A 13,350-nucleotide genomic window follows, 5' to 3' on the forward strand; every position below is an offset into this window, starting at 1 on the left:
AATAGGAAATTTCATCTCAGATATATAATATGGTCAATGTCATGAATCATGATCATCATCTCAGGCATCAGCTTTCACAAGTTTGAGACTGATGCGTGGTTGTCGAAGACAGATAGAAAGCAGGTAAATTTTTCATCAGTTGACACTTGACACAAGTAAAAATAATTAGGGTTCTACCTACCCCATTCTGTAATCAATATGGAGCCTCAGGGGTCCCCAGAACCACCTGCTTCCCTTCTTTTGATTTTCATTATCTCCAAATGGTTGCTTTTTTTTTCCTTTTGTCTTACAGGATCGTTCCGATTTATCAGTTTAGGATGCTAATTGCAATAATGAATATGCTAATTAACTTGTTAGTCGAAAAAGTTATGCTAGATTAGTAGCCAGATCTGCTCTAATTAAGTAACTGCAATAGGGCTTATAACAAATGAGTCAAAATGCTCACGTATATCATCCATCCCGGCTCTAGCAAAAATTACAACAGAAATAAAAGAATTTTGGGAAGAATTTTACATGTTTCTGTATTACTACTGTACATGATGTATTGCAGCTAGCATTTATCCCATTGATTGAATAGAAGTTCTGGCATTTTCGTTTAAACGAAATAGAATGATCTGTTTCACTTAAAAATATTATAAGTTTGAGCTAAAATAGTTTCATAATGGTTACTAATAAACTGATTAACTTAAACTACATTACGAGATCATAAAATTCTCATCTTAATTAATTAATTCTAAATCAACTCAAGGAAGTACACTTCTGTTAGTCCTTAATAGACTGATGCGAGACTAATATTTGGTTTAGATTTCTAATTTGCATTGGGAGCCGGCTTAAACTAATATTTACTGCAACTTCTTGGGGACCTAGCTTGAATCTAGCCGTAGTTGAATTAAGTTTTTCTTCAAAAGAAGAGCTTATGATAAGACCAGATGCCCTTTTCTTTTAAATTTCTTCCTAAAGGGGTGTTACTGAGGTGACCTGAACAGTGCACCAGATTTCAGTAAACAGTGTATAACCTTAGGATAAAAACTATAAAAAGCATAAGATCGTACCATTTTAAAGCCCGGCAACGATTTGGTCCTCGGATTTATACACCCACCTGCAACATTTTTTATATGTTACATCTCCCACTTAGATTTCACAAAAAAAGGACCCCCACCCTAACCCTACTCTCTTCTCTCTCTCTTCATCAACCCTACCCTGAAACCCTACCCCTCTTCTCTCTTTCTCTTCATTCATCATGACCAACCTAACAAAAGGCCAAGTTGAGTTTTTGACTCCAACCCAACAAAACAAAACAACTAAATCAGTGAAAGAGTCACTGTTCCACATAAACAAAACTCACTCTCACTCTCACTCCTTTACCGACTGGTTTCAGGTCACTGTTCCTTTTGTTTTAGGGGTAAGGGGGCCCTGGACTCCCTTTTGTTTGAGGAAGATCAGATCATCAGAATTCAGATCAAGTATATATCTACCAAATGTCAAGAAATAAAGCACAAGTGAAATCCTTGCGTACGCGAACTAGCTCAGGCTAAAGCTATAGAGTAAATTAAGGAGTCGTCTCTCCTGGGCCTTCTGGTGAGGACTATGACCCTAGCCATCTAGGGTAGACACCCGAATCCTGCGCTAAAGATTGGCTGACTCGTATGACGACATCTCATTCACTCATTCAAAATCATCATTAAAAAAAACACAAAACAAAAAACAAAACAAAAATACGTTTGCAACTTTGCATCCTTCATCTCCCTCTATATAAGAACACTGCCCCCAAAGCAGTTACCTCCCTATCAAGTTGAGACAAATAAGCTAGGTTCGTTTGCAAAGATGGAGTACTATCTCTCAGCTAGCTCAGATGGTTCCAATATCTCTTCTGCTTCAGTGACCACCAACATCAACAACATCAACATCAATGGCGGGCGTAACAAGGACAAGATGAAGAAGGGTGCAGGTGATAATGATCAGAAGAGCAAGAACAAAGTGAAGCTTTCAACAGACCCGCAAAGCGTGGCGGCGAGGGAGAGGAGGCATCGCATCAGCGAACGGTTCAAGATCCTGCAGAGCCTGGTGCCCGGTGGAAGCAAACTGGACACTGTGTCCATGCTGGAGGAAGCCATTCAGTACGTGAAGTTCTTGAAGAGTCAGATATGGTTTCACCAGACCATGATCAACTTTGCGAGAGATGAGGAGAGTCAGTACTATGATCATGACCCCGCAACTGGAGATGCGTTCCAGCTTCCGATTCACTACGGCCATCCAGTCGATCGACTCGACCCTCTTTATCAGCAGGCTTTGTGCTATGAACAGAATAATTTCGCGGGTACTAGTTCGGCCACTTCGGTGCAGCCATCGGTTCCAGTAATGCCGGACCATACTTGCTTCCAAGGTCAAGAGGCCATGCCTAACATTGAGGCCTATATGAAGTATTATACCTAGCTGGGTTAGCTAAGTCTATGTCCCTTGTGCTTGTTATGAATGAATCATATATTGATGTATTAGTATTAGTATTAGTATTAGTATTAGTATTAGTATTAGTATTAGTAGTAGTAGTCGTAGTAGGACGTCCTGGGTTTTCTGGCAGGTAGCTGCGATTTGATGGTTGGAGGTAGTGGTGGTGTATTTATTAACAAGATCAATGTTGACGACTTAATTATCTGTGTTGCTCTAAAAATGGCAAAGAATGTTCAGGTTAGTATCTTGTCTAAGCAAATCAAGGGGTTCATGAAGCTGAGAATGATCCTCAAAGCGCTTGTTTGTCCAGTGGTTTGAAGTCTGATCGAGTCGTTACATTGCTAAACATGTTTCATCGGAGTTCCCCTTTTATATTATTTTAAATGGTTTTGATCTAAAGTGAAGTTCTTTTGTATTTCTTCAATCATTTAGGTCCCGCGGTTCCCCCAAAGAATAGTAGTTATTAACACGGACAACTCACCGTAAGAACAATGGCATTATCTCGCAACTACGCTCTCTCATCAAAGGAAATGATGCAACTGTTTTATTCTTCTCCCTACTCCCAAAAAAAAAAAACAAAGATTGTTCACCTTAAAAATTTAGGCCTAAGGTCTTAATACTATGTGTGAAGTCTAGTCATAATTTTTTATGGCCGCACTCCTCTTTAAGAATTCTGACATCAAAATAAGTTTTTGTTTTCTTCTCAAATTATGGTTAGCATAAAGATTGAGGTAAAGTGATATGGAGTAAAGCGATTCAATCCCGCAAAACTATTGTTGTTTGGAAGGCTCTTCATGCTCGTTTATTAACTAATGATGTTTTACAACGGCGAGGTTTTTCACTTCCATCTCGTTGCTCCTTTTGTGGAATTGATGCGGAATCGGGTACATATCTTCTTTTACATTGTTCTAAAATTGTGACTTTATGGAATGAGTTTGTCTTCTATTTTCTCATTCATTCTCGCCTTGGGTACCCTTGATAAAGTGTTTAATGGTGTTGGTGTTTCAGCGTTCCCAAAACCTAAACGTCAACTTTGGTTTCTAGTCTCCTGTAATCTAATTTGGTTTATTTGGATCACTAGGAATCTGGTGCGTTTTCGAATGTAAGATTTTTAATGTTGTGAAAGCCTAACGTCATATTTTGGAATTGTTCAGAGAGTCTGCTCTGCATTCTTTTCACCATTACAAGAAGCATCACGATATGTCTATTTTCTCTATTATTGGTATCTCACAACTGTCTGCCAATACTACCAGCTTCATCTCGTCCTTTAATTAATAGTTTCTTGGTTGAGGGTTTGTTATTTGCTAGGAGTTTTTATATCTATGATTTTGCATGTGTGAGTGTACACATATCAGATTGAGCTTTTGTTTATCCTCTTTGTTAAAGTTTATCAGACATAAGAGGTCATGTTCTTTTGTCCTCCTCCTTTGTAAAATAAATAAAAAAAGATTTCACAAAAAAAAATTCATATAGACACATCATATAATTTTCAAATTTATGCAATATAATTGTTAAGTAGAAAGACCATCAAATTTCCAAATCTAATGGTTATTATTATTTAAAAAATATATATATAACCCATATTTTATTATATACATTTGAGTTCTATTTTTTCCTCAATATATTTTTCTCAAATATTTGTTCTTCAACCTTTTTTTTCTTCGATTACAAAAAAAAACCAAACAAACTCCCAAAAAATAAAAAAAAGATGGTTAAAATTTTTTTTTTTTGAATGCATATTTGTTTTCAATATGTGAATATACACATATATAAGGGCCCTATCTATAAATCATCTACAAAATATATAATTTGTACCATATATATTGTGTAATTCTAACAAAATTCATATTGAAAATCGTATTTTATATATGAATTTTTTTATTTCCTTACACAACTATACTAACTAGTGAATTAAAAAGATTCAAAATATCTAAATATGGAACGAAAATATATTATGATATTAATTAATGTAATAACCCCAAATTTTCAAAACGATATTTGATTTGAAGTAAATTCTATAAAGTTTTGTAATTCATTTAAATTTTTTTGTTTTGTTTGCAAACGATACGAAACGGGAACGGACACGTTCCGAGAACGTATAAGAAGAAAACGTTACGTTTCCGAACGAATTTATCGACTTTTATTCCGTCGCTCGTTTGCGAAAACTTCCTTCATGAAAGTTGTAGAGCTCGTCGATACGAGTTCGTGAGTATGTGACGCGTTCGAATCGGACGTCATACGTGAAAGTTATTAATGTCGGAAGTTAGTTTCCGATTTGGAAACTAGTATAAATAGGATAATTGTGTTTAGGGTTTCCATAATTGGAAACCCCTCATTCGGTCCGCCTCCTTTCTTTCTCTCTCTCTCTCTCTCTCTCTCTCTCTCTCTCCGAAAATCCTCTCACCGATCTGCCTCCTTCCGAGCCACCGTGACGTACACCGCCCAGCCCAGCGTCGCCGCAAGGACTCCCTCAGCCACCCTCCAGCTCGCCAGCCCGTGCCCCGCCGTCGCCAAGCCGCTCGGACGTCGCCAAGATTCTGCAATTTTTCCCCGCCGCTGCCTATCCTCCCCGATGCTCCCCACGGTTCAAACAAGGTATGGGTTGATTGAATATGGATGTTGTGATGTTGTTGTGTGTATTGTGGATGTTGTGGATGATTTGTGGAGGAGATCGGAGGGGAGGGGAGATTGATGAACACCGCCGCCTTAAGGCAGCGCGTGTGGGAGTATGGGGCAAGCCATGGGTGGTCGGAGACCGTAGGAAGGTGGAGGGAAGGAAAAGGGTGGTTTTGGAGGCGGCGGTGGCGTGATACGCGCCGTGGTTAGCCTCGGCGCGTGGGCCCCACGCGCGGCCCGCCGGAGGTGGCGCGTGTGCCACACGCGCCGCCACGTGCGGCGGTGGGAACAGTTTTGACAGAAGGGCATTTTGGTAATTTACTGTGTACGGTAAATGTAAATGTAATTTTTATTTACTACGGTAAATGTAATTAAATTTTACCTTCGGTAAATGTAAATATAAATTACTTTCAGTAAATGTAAAAAGTAATTTGTAAAAGGTAAATAGTAAATTTTATTTACTGAGATTGTATTTACATTTAAATCGTACGTATACGTACAGAAATACGTATTAATATTTATACGTACAGAAATACGTATATAATATTTATACGTACAGAAATACGTATATAATATTTATACGTACAGAAATACGTATTAATATTTATACGTACAGAAATACGTATTAATGTTTATACGTACATAAATACGTATATAACATTTATACGTACAGAACTACGCATAAATCGTAGACTTGTACAGTAACCGTGAATAGTAACAGTGAACAGTACCACTGAACAGTAACTTCGAAAAACCGAAAATTGCTGAACAGTAACCGATTATTACTGTTTCGGCATTTAAAGGTTTACGAAACGATTCTAAATTCTTTTCTTATCTTTTCAAGGTGATCTTTAAATCGAGGAAATGAATTATCATCGGGAATTGTGAATTACGCTCGAGTCGATCAGGTGAGTAAAATCTCACTGAATTACGAATCTACCCTCGTGGTGATTCAACATTTTTGCAAGTGTGTTTATCAAATGAATTACAACATGTATATAATTTAGTGGACTACATATATACAGTATAATGGTAATAAGTACATATATATATATATATATATATATATATATATAGTTCATTAAATTACGTACTGTTATTAATTCATTAACAATAGTCATTTCGGTGACGGAAAATTGTGCATGAGTATGTGATTTAAATGGTACAATATGATGTGAGAATATTGTACGTAATTCTTCAGGTGTTTATGAAATATGACATGTATAGGATATAGTGGACTATGTATATATTGTATAAATGGTAATAAATACGAATATATATAGTTTGCTATATAATATACTGTTATGATTTTTTATTGTGGTGATATCGTAAAAGTTTTAAAACGTACAATATGATGAGTGATTATTGTACATAATTTTATCACGGAGAATGTTAAAAATTGTGATTTGTCTTCGGACGTGATGTGAGGTACAATATGATGTGTGATTATTGTACGTGATTTTTAACATTGAGATTGTTAAAATGTGAATTGTCTTCGGACCTGATTTTTGGTACAATATGATGTGAGATTATTGTACGTGTTTGGCAAATCGGAACCTAGCCTTTGGCCGGGCGAAAGTTACGATACAGTTAGAGCTCTAGTCTGTCTGCCTTAGTACTGCATGTGAGGTAACGGGTGGTTATCTGCTCATGGGTACTCAGTTATTTTGGATGTTGGGTAGCGGGTGGCTATCCAATATCAACGGTGTATTACGAGAGGGGTAACGGATGTGTACCAGCGTTCTTGGTACCCGTATTATAAATGCATTGGGTAACCAGAAGGGTTACTTAATTTCCTCATGAGCGTTTTGTTTCACATTTCTTTGGGTCAACCAGATGGGCTGACCATTGACTCATGAGGGCATTTATATTTGTTGTTTTGTGATGTTTCGTATATTTTGATATGCGAATTATATTTTTGATTTTACTCATACGAGCTATAAGCTTACCGGGTTTGTGTTTACAATCCCGGTGCACCAATTCGATGGTGTAGGGGATAATTCCGCAAGTGCTGATTAGTGGAGGTTGAGTGACGACTACAGAGGCTCGAAGTCGTTCGGATCCTACTTGTGGTGAGATTTTAGCATGGATTCGTATGTGAGGATTTGTGTATTTTCATTTGTGAGATTTGTGAGTGATTTGTGAGGATTATTACATTTCCATTTTGTGTATGGATTATAATTTGGGTTGTAATAATTGGTTGTCTGAGTTGTATTGAGAACTCAGAATTGATCCGCTGTTACACTTTAATGATTTCGATTTATTTGAGATTATTTGTGTTTAACGACTTTAGAATTTTGAGTTTTTAGGCTCGAAATTTTGGGGTCGTTACAATTAAATTCATGAGATCCTTGTAACTAAATAGGCAAGAAATTATCATTAAGTAATCAAATTTAATTAAGGAAAAAACGAAGTCAAATGTAAAGAACAAATTATAACCGTTAGATATTTTTAAAATAGATAAAAACCATTAGATTTGAAATGATTTAATGATCTTTTTACTTAATAATGATGTTGTATAGTTTTAAAAATGATATGATGTGTCTATGTGATTAGACTTGAGACATGAAATTAAAGCTTTTAGAGTCTAAATTTATAAGGCCTTATATCACTGCTCAAAATAAAAGTAAATCAGATGAGTAGGAGGCTAGGGCTTTTACATATCTTGTAATTAGTTCTAAGTTCTAAGATCACATGTCATCGGGTACGTACGTACAATGAAGATCATAATTGAAACTCAGCATAAGTGATCATTTTATTCCAATCTGAGCAGTACGTATGTGCATGCTTGTTTTAATTTCCTTTTTCCCCCTTAGAAATTAATCACAACAAATGAATCACATTTCTTAATTAAAGATAATAGTACAGTCAATCAGAGAACCCTTATTCTAAAAAAAAAATTAAAAAAATTCAGAGAACCCATATTGATATGAGATGGAATTGGCATGGTTTCGTTAAGATGAACATAAGTTGCTTAGTTAGGAAAGAGAGGAAGATTTCGAGCTCCAATAGCTAGCCACGTACGGGAGCATCATAACATTCATACACCAATGCAGTATGATCGAAAAGTTGAACATGCCATGAAATATTTATTATGTTAATAAGCTGATTCGATCTAAACTTTTCTTATCCGTGCATAGAACTGTCGTTTTAATAACTAATTCCACCTTCAACTCAAAATTAAACTCTCATTTAAACTCATTCAATCAAGACTCCAAGAGCTGAGCTAAATTCCTTTTAACCTTATGACGAATCATACGTACTACATGTATATATATGGTTACTATTCAATTACAATCTAAGGATTTTGTTTGTTCAATCAAAATAGTACTTTATGTAGCTATATCTAAGGACAACAAGTAGTGAAACAAGCTAGAACAAAAGCATGAGAATCTTACAAGGAATCAAACCTCCGAATTGTTTAACGTGACTAAGGTACTAGTTAAATTAGATGCAACCACTGAAAAGTATGTGTACCGGGTTTGATTGATTGAAACAAAGTAGCGTAGGGTATATGAGCGTACCAATTTGCAATGCAGGCTTTAATTATTAACTAGCTCTAGCTCGTGCGCACAGATTTTACTTTTTACCACAAAGTGTGCAAATTACAATATCAGACTAACTTGTCCTAATGCGATCTTGAAGTTCCAACTCTCAATTCGGCTGCAAGCCTGGGCACTCTTCTATAGTTGAGCCCATATTAAGCCTAAGCAAGCCCGTTCGACACTAGCTATAAGAGCCCAATAGTACTTGGCGGGAGCGCTTATGTTCAACTGTTCAAGCTCAACCTCGGCTTGCAGGAATCACATCAAGTTTTGCAAAGCAGAGGGACAACATTGATGGCATGCTTATGTTCAGGTATTGGAGCCTCCGATTATGTTAATTTACAACCTTTCAGCGCTTTTAGCGTTCGAGTTGCTGAATGCACTCTACCTGTTCGATGAAATGCCTGACTGAACATTATCACCGTCATTTTACACTTTTACTGTTCTTGTTCACCAAAACAGAGAAAACCTGTTGAAATCTAGACACCACGAAGATTACAACATCCAATAACTGATTTTGTTCTTCTCCCCCCATTTTGGGTTGATATATAGCTGTGTATTTACTATGTACCAAAGAAATAACATATGAAAAAAACAAAACAAAAGCAATCAGAATGAAAATTGTAGGAAAAGAAAGAAAAGTATCTAGGAAGAGAACGAGGACGAGGAGGAAGAAGTAGATGACATAGGTGGTGAGAAATGGCATGTACAATTTGGGTTGTGGATGGCACTCTTCCTACTCGTATCAAGTTTTGAACAAAACACACAAAACGGACCCTGAAATTCTTTGTCTACTGATTCAAACTCATCTTGATCATAGCCTTCTGTGAAAAACTTGCTATCTTCTTCAAATTCTTCGTCCCAGTCATTATCCCATTCATGACGAGGTTTGTAAGAGTATCCCATCATTGGAAGGATCACTAGAAGAATTTTATCAATGCTGTTGTCCGTCCAGTTTCTTCCTTCTGCCCACATCATTAAGAGGATAACCATTACTGCCGCTCCCACTCCGAACCCCAGTCCAGTGTATATAGATTGCCAATCAAACCCACTCTCAACATTTGATGCTGCATCTGTTGCGTTGCTGGTATTGCTGCAGTTTACTAGTAAAGGTGCCCCACATAACCCTTTGTTATCTTCAAAGGATTCTGGAGAAAATGTTTGAAACTGATTACCAGACGGTATCCTCCCAGACAGGTTATTATCTGAGAGATTCAAGAATGAAAGGAAAGTGAGTACTGTGAGCTCTGGTGGAATTGTCCCGCTCAGGCTGTTGTTCGAAAGGTCCAAGGACTCGAGTTGAGTTAGATTTCCCAATGATGGAGGGATAGGGCCTGTGAGAGCATTGTTGGACAAGTTTAGGGCATAGAGTGCCTTCAGTTGTCCCACTTGTGCCGGTATCCATCCATTGAAATTGTTGCACGAGATGTCTATGGACGTGAAAACGGTTAGAATCTTTACCAACTCCATTTCTATTCCTTTGGTGGTAACTGTTATTGCATCCTGATAATTTAAGTCACTGAATTGTAGGACTCGAAATTGCAGGTGATTGATCTTTGATTGGGCATCATCTTCGTCGCCCATCATTGCTTTCCATGTGGTCAAGCATCTTCCTGGTATTTCACCGCTAAAATTGTTGTGTGCTATGTCAACAATTTGAAGCATTTTCCAGGTGCCAGTGGTGTTGGGACATCCAATCTGTCCATAAAACCTGTTTGATCGCAAAACAAGGACACGCAGGGTGGATATGCTCTTCAACAAGCAAGGAAATGTGTCCATTATCTGATTGCTTCCAATGTTCAAAACTTCCAACACTGTGCAATTTGCTAGAGATTTTGGAAACTGGCCTTTGAGATGATTTCCATTGATGTCTAGAGTTTTCAGACTACAATGGCCAGGAAATCCATCAGGAATACTGCCCGCAAGTTCGTTTCTCCTCAAATTGAGTACTACAATTTCAGTCATTGCAATCAAGCACGGGGGAATGAAGCCACTGAAAGAATTATTGGACAGATCAAGAACCTGAAGATACGCCGCTTTGCATATGGATGCCGGAATGCTTCCATCTAGGTTGTTGCTTGAAAGAGACAAGAAAATGGTGTAATTGAGGAAACCACCAATATCATCCGGCATGGTAGAGCTGAAATTATTTCTCGAGTAATCCAGATAAGTGGCAAGTGGTGGAAATATTGGAATGTGACCCTGAAGCTGGTTGGAATGAAGGTCAAGCACAGACAAATTAGAAGTGAGATTGAGAAAAGGGCCTTCGAAACTTACCAAGGAATTACAAGAAAGATTCAATTGAGAAATACTATTAAGCTTCCAAATCCAGTTGGGTATCTCTCCATGAATCTGGTTCTGTGAAAGGTCCAAATAGCGTAATCTGGACTGATCTCTCAAGAAATTAGGAAATGTTCTCAACTCTCCAGATGCCAATTTTAATGTGGTAATATTAGGAAAGGAGGACCTGAAGGAATCTGTATTATTGTAACTAATCAACAAACTATTGTATGAAAGATCAAGGGTGGAAAGATTTTTGAGCTGTTGAACACTGTTAAGAGGGAAGGAACCGCCGAAATTGTTTGAAGAAAGTGAGAGAATTTTCAGCTGTTGAAGAAGAAAGATAGACCTGGGTACCGGCCCTTCCAAGTTGTTGCTACTCAAATCAAGTGTGTCAAGAGAACTAGAAGATATGTTGGCAAATTCAAGCAACTGACCGGAGAGCTGATTGTTGGAGAGAAGTAGTTGCTTCAGCGAGGGAAGATAGAATAGAGACGATGGAACACTGCCATTCAATTTATTGTTTCCTAAGTTGAGATTGACCAGCTTAGTGAGACTTTTCCAGTGAGTAGAGTTAATCTGACCTGTTAGCTCATTGTAAGAAAGATTTATGTCGGTCAGATTCTTGGCCATACTCAACACTGGAACTGAACCATTGAGCTTGTTCTTTGACATGTCAACATAAACCAGTTCCTTAAGGCTTGCCATTGACTTTGGGATTGGTCCAGTGAAATTGCAATTGGAAAGATCTACTCTGGACAACATCTTGAGGTTCCCAATTGATTCAGGCAATGACCCTAAAAACCTTGTCCTGGCTAGAAACAGGGACCGAAGAGCTCCACCATCTGGAAACTCTGGCAACGATCCTTGTAGTTCTTCATTTCCAATTAAGTCGATAATTTGCAGTGTAGGTACCTTCATGATCTGCTCGGGGAATGAACCTTGTAGCCCTGCGGTCATGAGCCGTAAGGAAGTCAAATTTGGAAAATTTGACAAGAACTCTGGAACTGTAGTAGACAAATTGTTTTTCTCGATACGAATTTCTGAGAGTGATTGAAGCTTCAGCAAGGATGAATCAATTGGCCCTGAAATATTACAAGAGGACAAGCTCAACACCCTCAGTTTTGGCAGTGAAGATGATATTGCTTGACCCCATTGAGCTCCCTGTGCTGATATGGTCACACCATCAAGATGAAGTTCGGTTATCTCCGAAAGGTTTCCAATAAGTAACTTCAAATCTTGATGCTCAAGTTGCAGTGCAGGAGTTCCGGGAAAGTAAAAGGTAGATAGATCAAGAAACACCAACCTTGTCAACTGAGACATCTCAATGGGAATCTGCCCCGCAAAGCCAGCATTTGAGAGATTCAAATAAGTCAAACTGGCTAGCTTGTTGAACTGGGATGGAATTTGAGTATAATTGAAGTTATTATACGCCAAATTTAGGTGCTCAATGAACTGCAGACTGAAAAGAGCACTCGAGTCATCAAGTCCGCCCAAAATCGATTCGTTGCTCAAGTCAAGATGGCTAACACAACCCTGCTTGCAGGATACACCTGCCCAAGAACAGTAATCTGAAGCATTATCCCACTTCACAAGTTTTGTGGATAATTCAGGGGTGAAATTGAGGCTGTTCTTCAATTGGAGCAACAAAGATTGCTGCTGGTTGCTGGCACACTGGCCAGAAACCGGAATTGTATGGAACAGTGAAAGATAGCAAAAGTGTATCAAGAAAAACCATGGAAGGATTGGGAGCAATGGGATTCTCATTGAATTCTGGGACAAATGACACCCCTACAACACAGAACAGAGGAGCTAGGATTTTATCATTGGTTTCATAAAGGTCAAGACATGTAAACATGACCCTTTGGCTTCTGGATTCAAGTAGTGGAAAGATCACAAAAATCTAGCAGAGTTGGCACGAAAGACAAATTAGAAGTGTAAAGTGGGAGGCAGAAGAAGGTGTAGAGAGAAAATGTGAGATTGGTCAGAAACCAGAAGCGCGTTTTTGTTTGCAATAATGTGGACTGGTTCCAGGTGTAGCCTTTTTTTATGTTTTATTTGACAGTAGCTTCTTCTTTTGCAGTTGCAAAACTTGGGGAATATTCAAACCTAGAAGTACTGTCTTTTCCTATGTTTGTTATTGACTTCTTGACTTATTCCTTATTTTACTCTAGTATATCTTCTTAAAACTTTTATTGGTCACTAAGTTGGATCTTTTTGAGATTTACAAATAACTAAAATTATGGTAATCACATTACGTGAATTATATGTATTGAATTATTATTTTCACCGATTAATGCTCCTATTATTCGTTAATTGTGCAGAGATGATTTTTATGGTGATTAATGAAGTAAACGATTTCCATCGAGAAAATGAAGGGAAATTAGAAAGTGTAACGACCCTAAAATTTCGAGCATAAAAACTCAAAATATTAAAGTCGTACAACACTATAACAAACTCG

The 13,350-nt window shown here is 37.8% G+C and overlaps 1 protein-coding gene across 3 annotated transcripts; it reads right to left on the reverse strand.

The window, feature by feature from the left end:
• Window positions 1-9,216: 9,216 nt before the first annotated feature.
• On the reverse strand, window positions 9,217-12,902 carry LOC126801022 (receptor like protein 22-like). Of its 3 annotated transcripts, none has more exons than XM_050528469.1 (2): window positions 12,196-12,337; window positions 9,217-12,058 (listed from the first exon to the last, which is right to left on the reverse strand). In XM_050528469.1, exon 2 carries the CDS (start codon window positions 11,847-11,849, stop codon window positions 9,255-9,257), a length of 2,595 nt encoding a protein of 864 aa, XP_050384426.1. In that variant the 5' UTR covers window positions 11,850-12,058; window positions 12,196-12,337; the 3' UTR covers window positions 9,217-9,254. The 3 variants fall into 3 exon arrangements, with proteins under 3 accessions (XP_050384426.1, XP_050384427.1, XP_050384425.1); XM_050528470.1 differs by having other exon boundaries at window positions 9,217-11,839; window positions 12,196-12,333; XM_050528468.1 differs by having other exon boundaries at window positions 9,217-12,902.
• Between the last annotated feature and the right edge of the window lie 448 nt (window positions 12,903-13,350).

The sequence above is a fragment of the Argentina anserina genome, chromosome 6 (assembly GCF_933775445.1).
Source record: "Argentina anserina chromosome 6, drPotAnse1.1, whole genome shotgun sequence".
Lineage (NCBI taxonomy): Eukaryota > Viridiplantae > Streptophyta > Magnoliopsida > Rosales > Rosaceae > Argentina > Argentina anserina.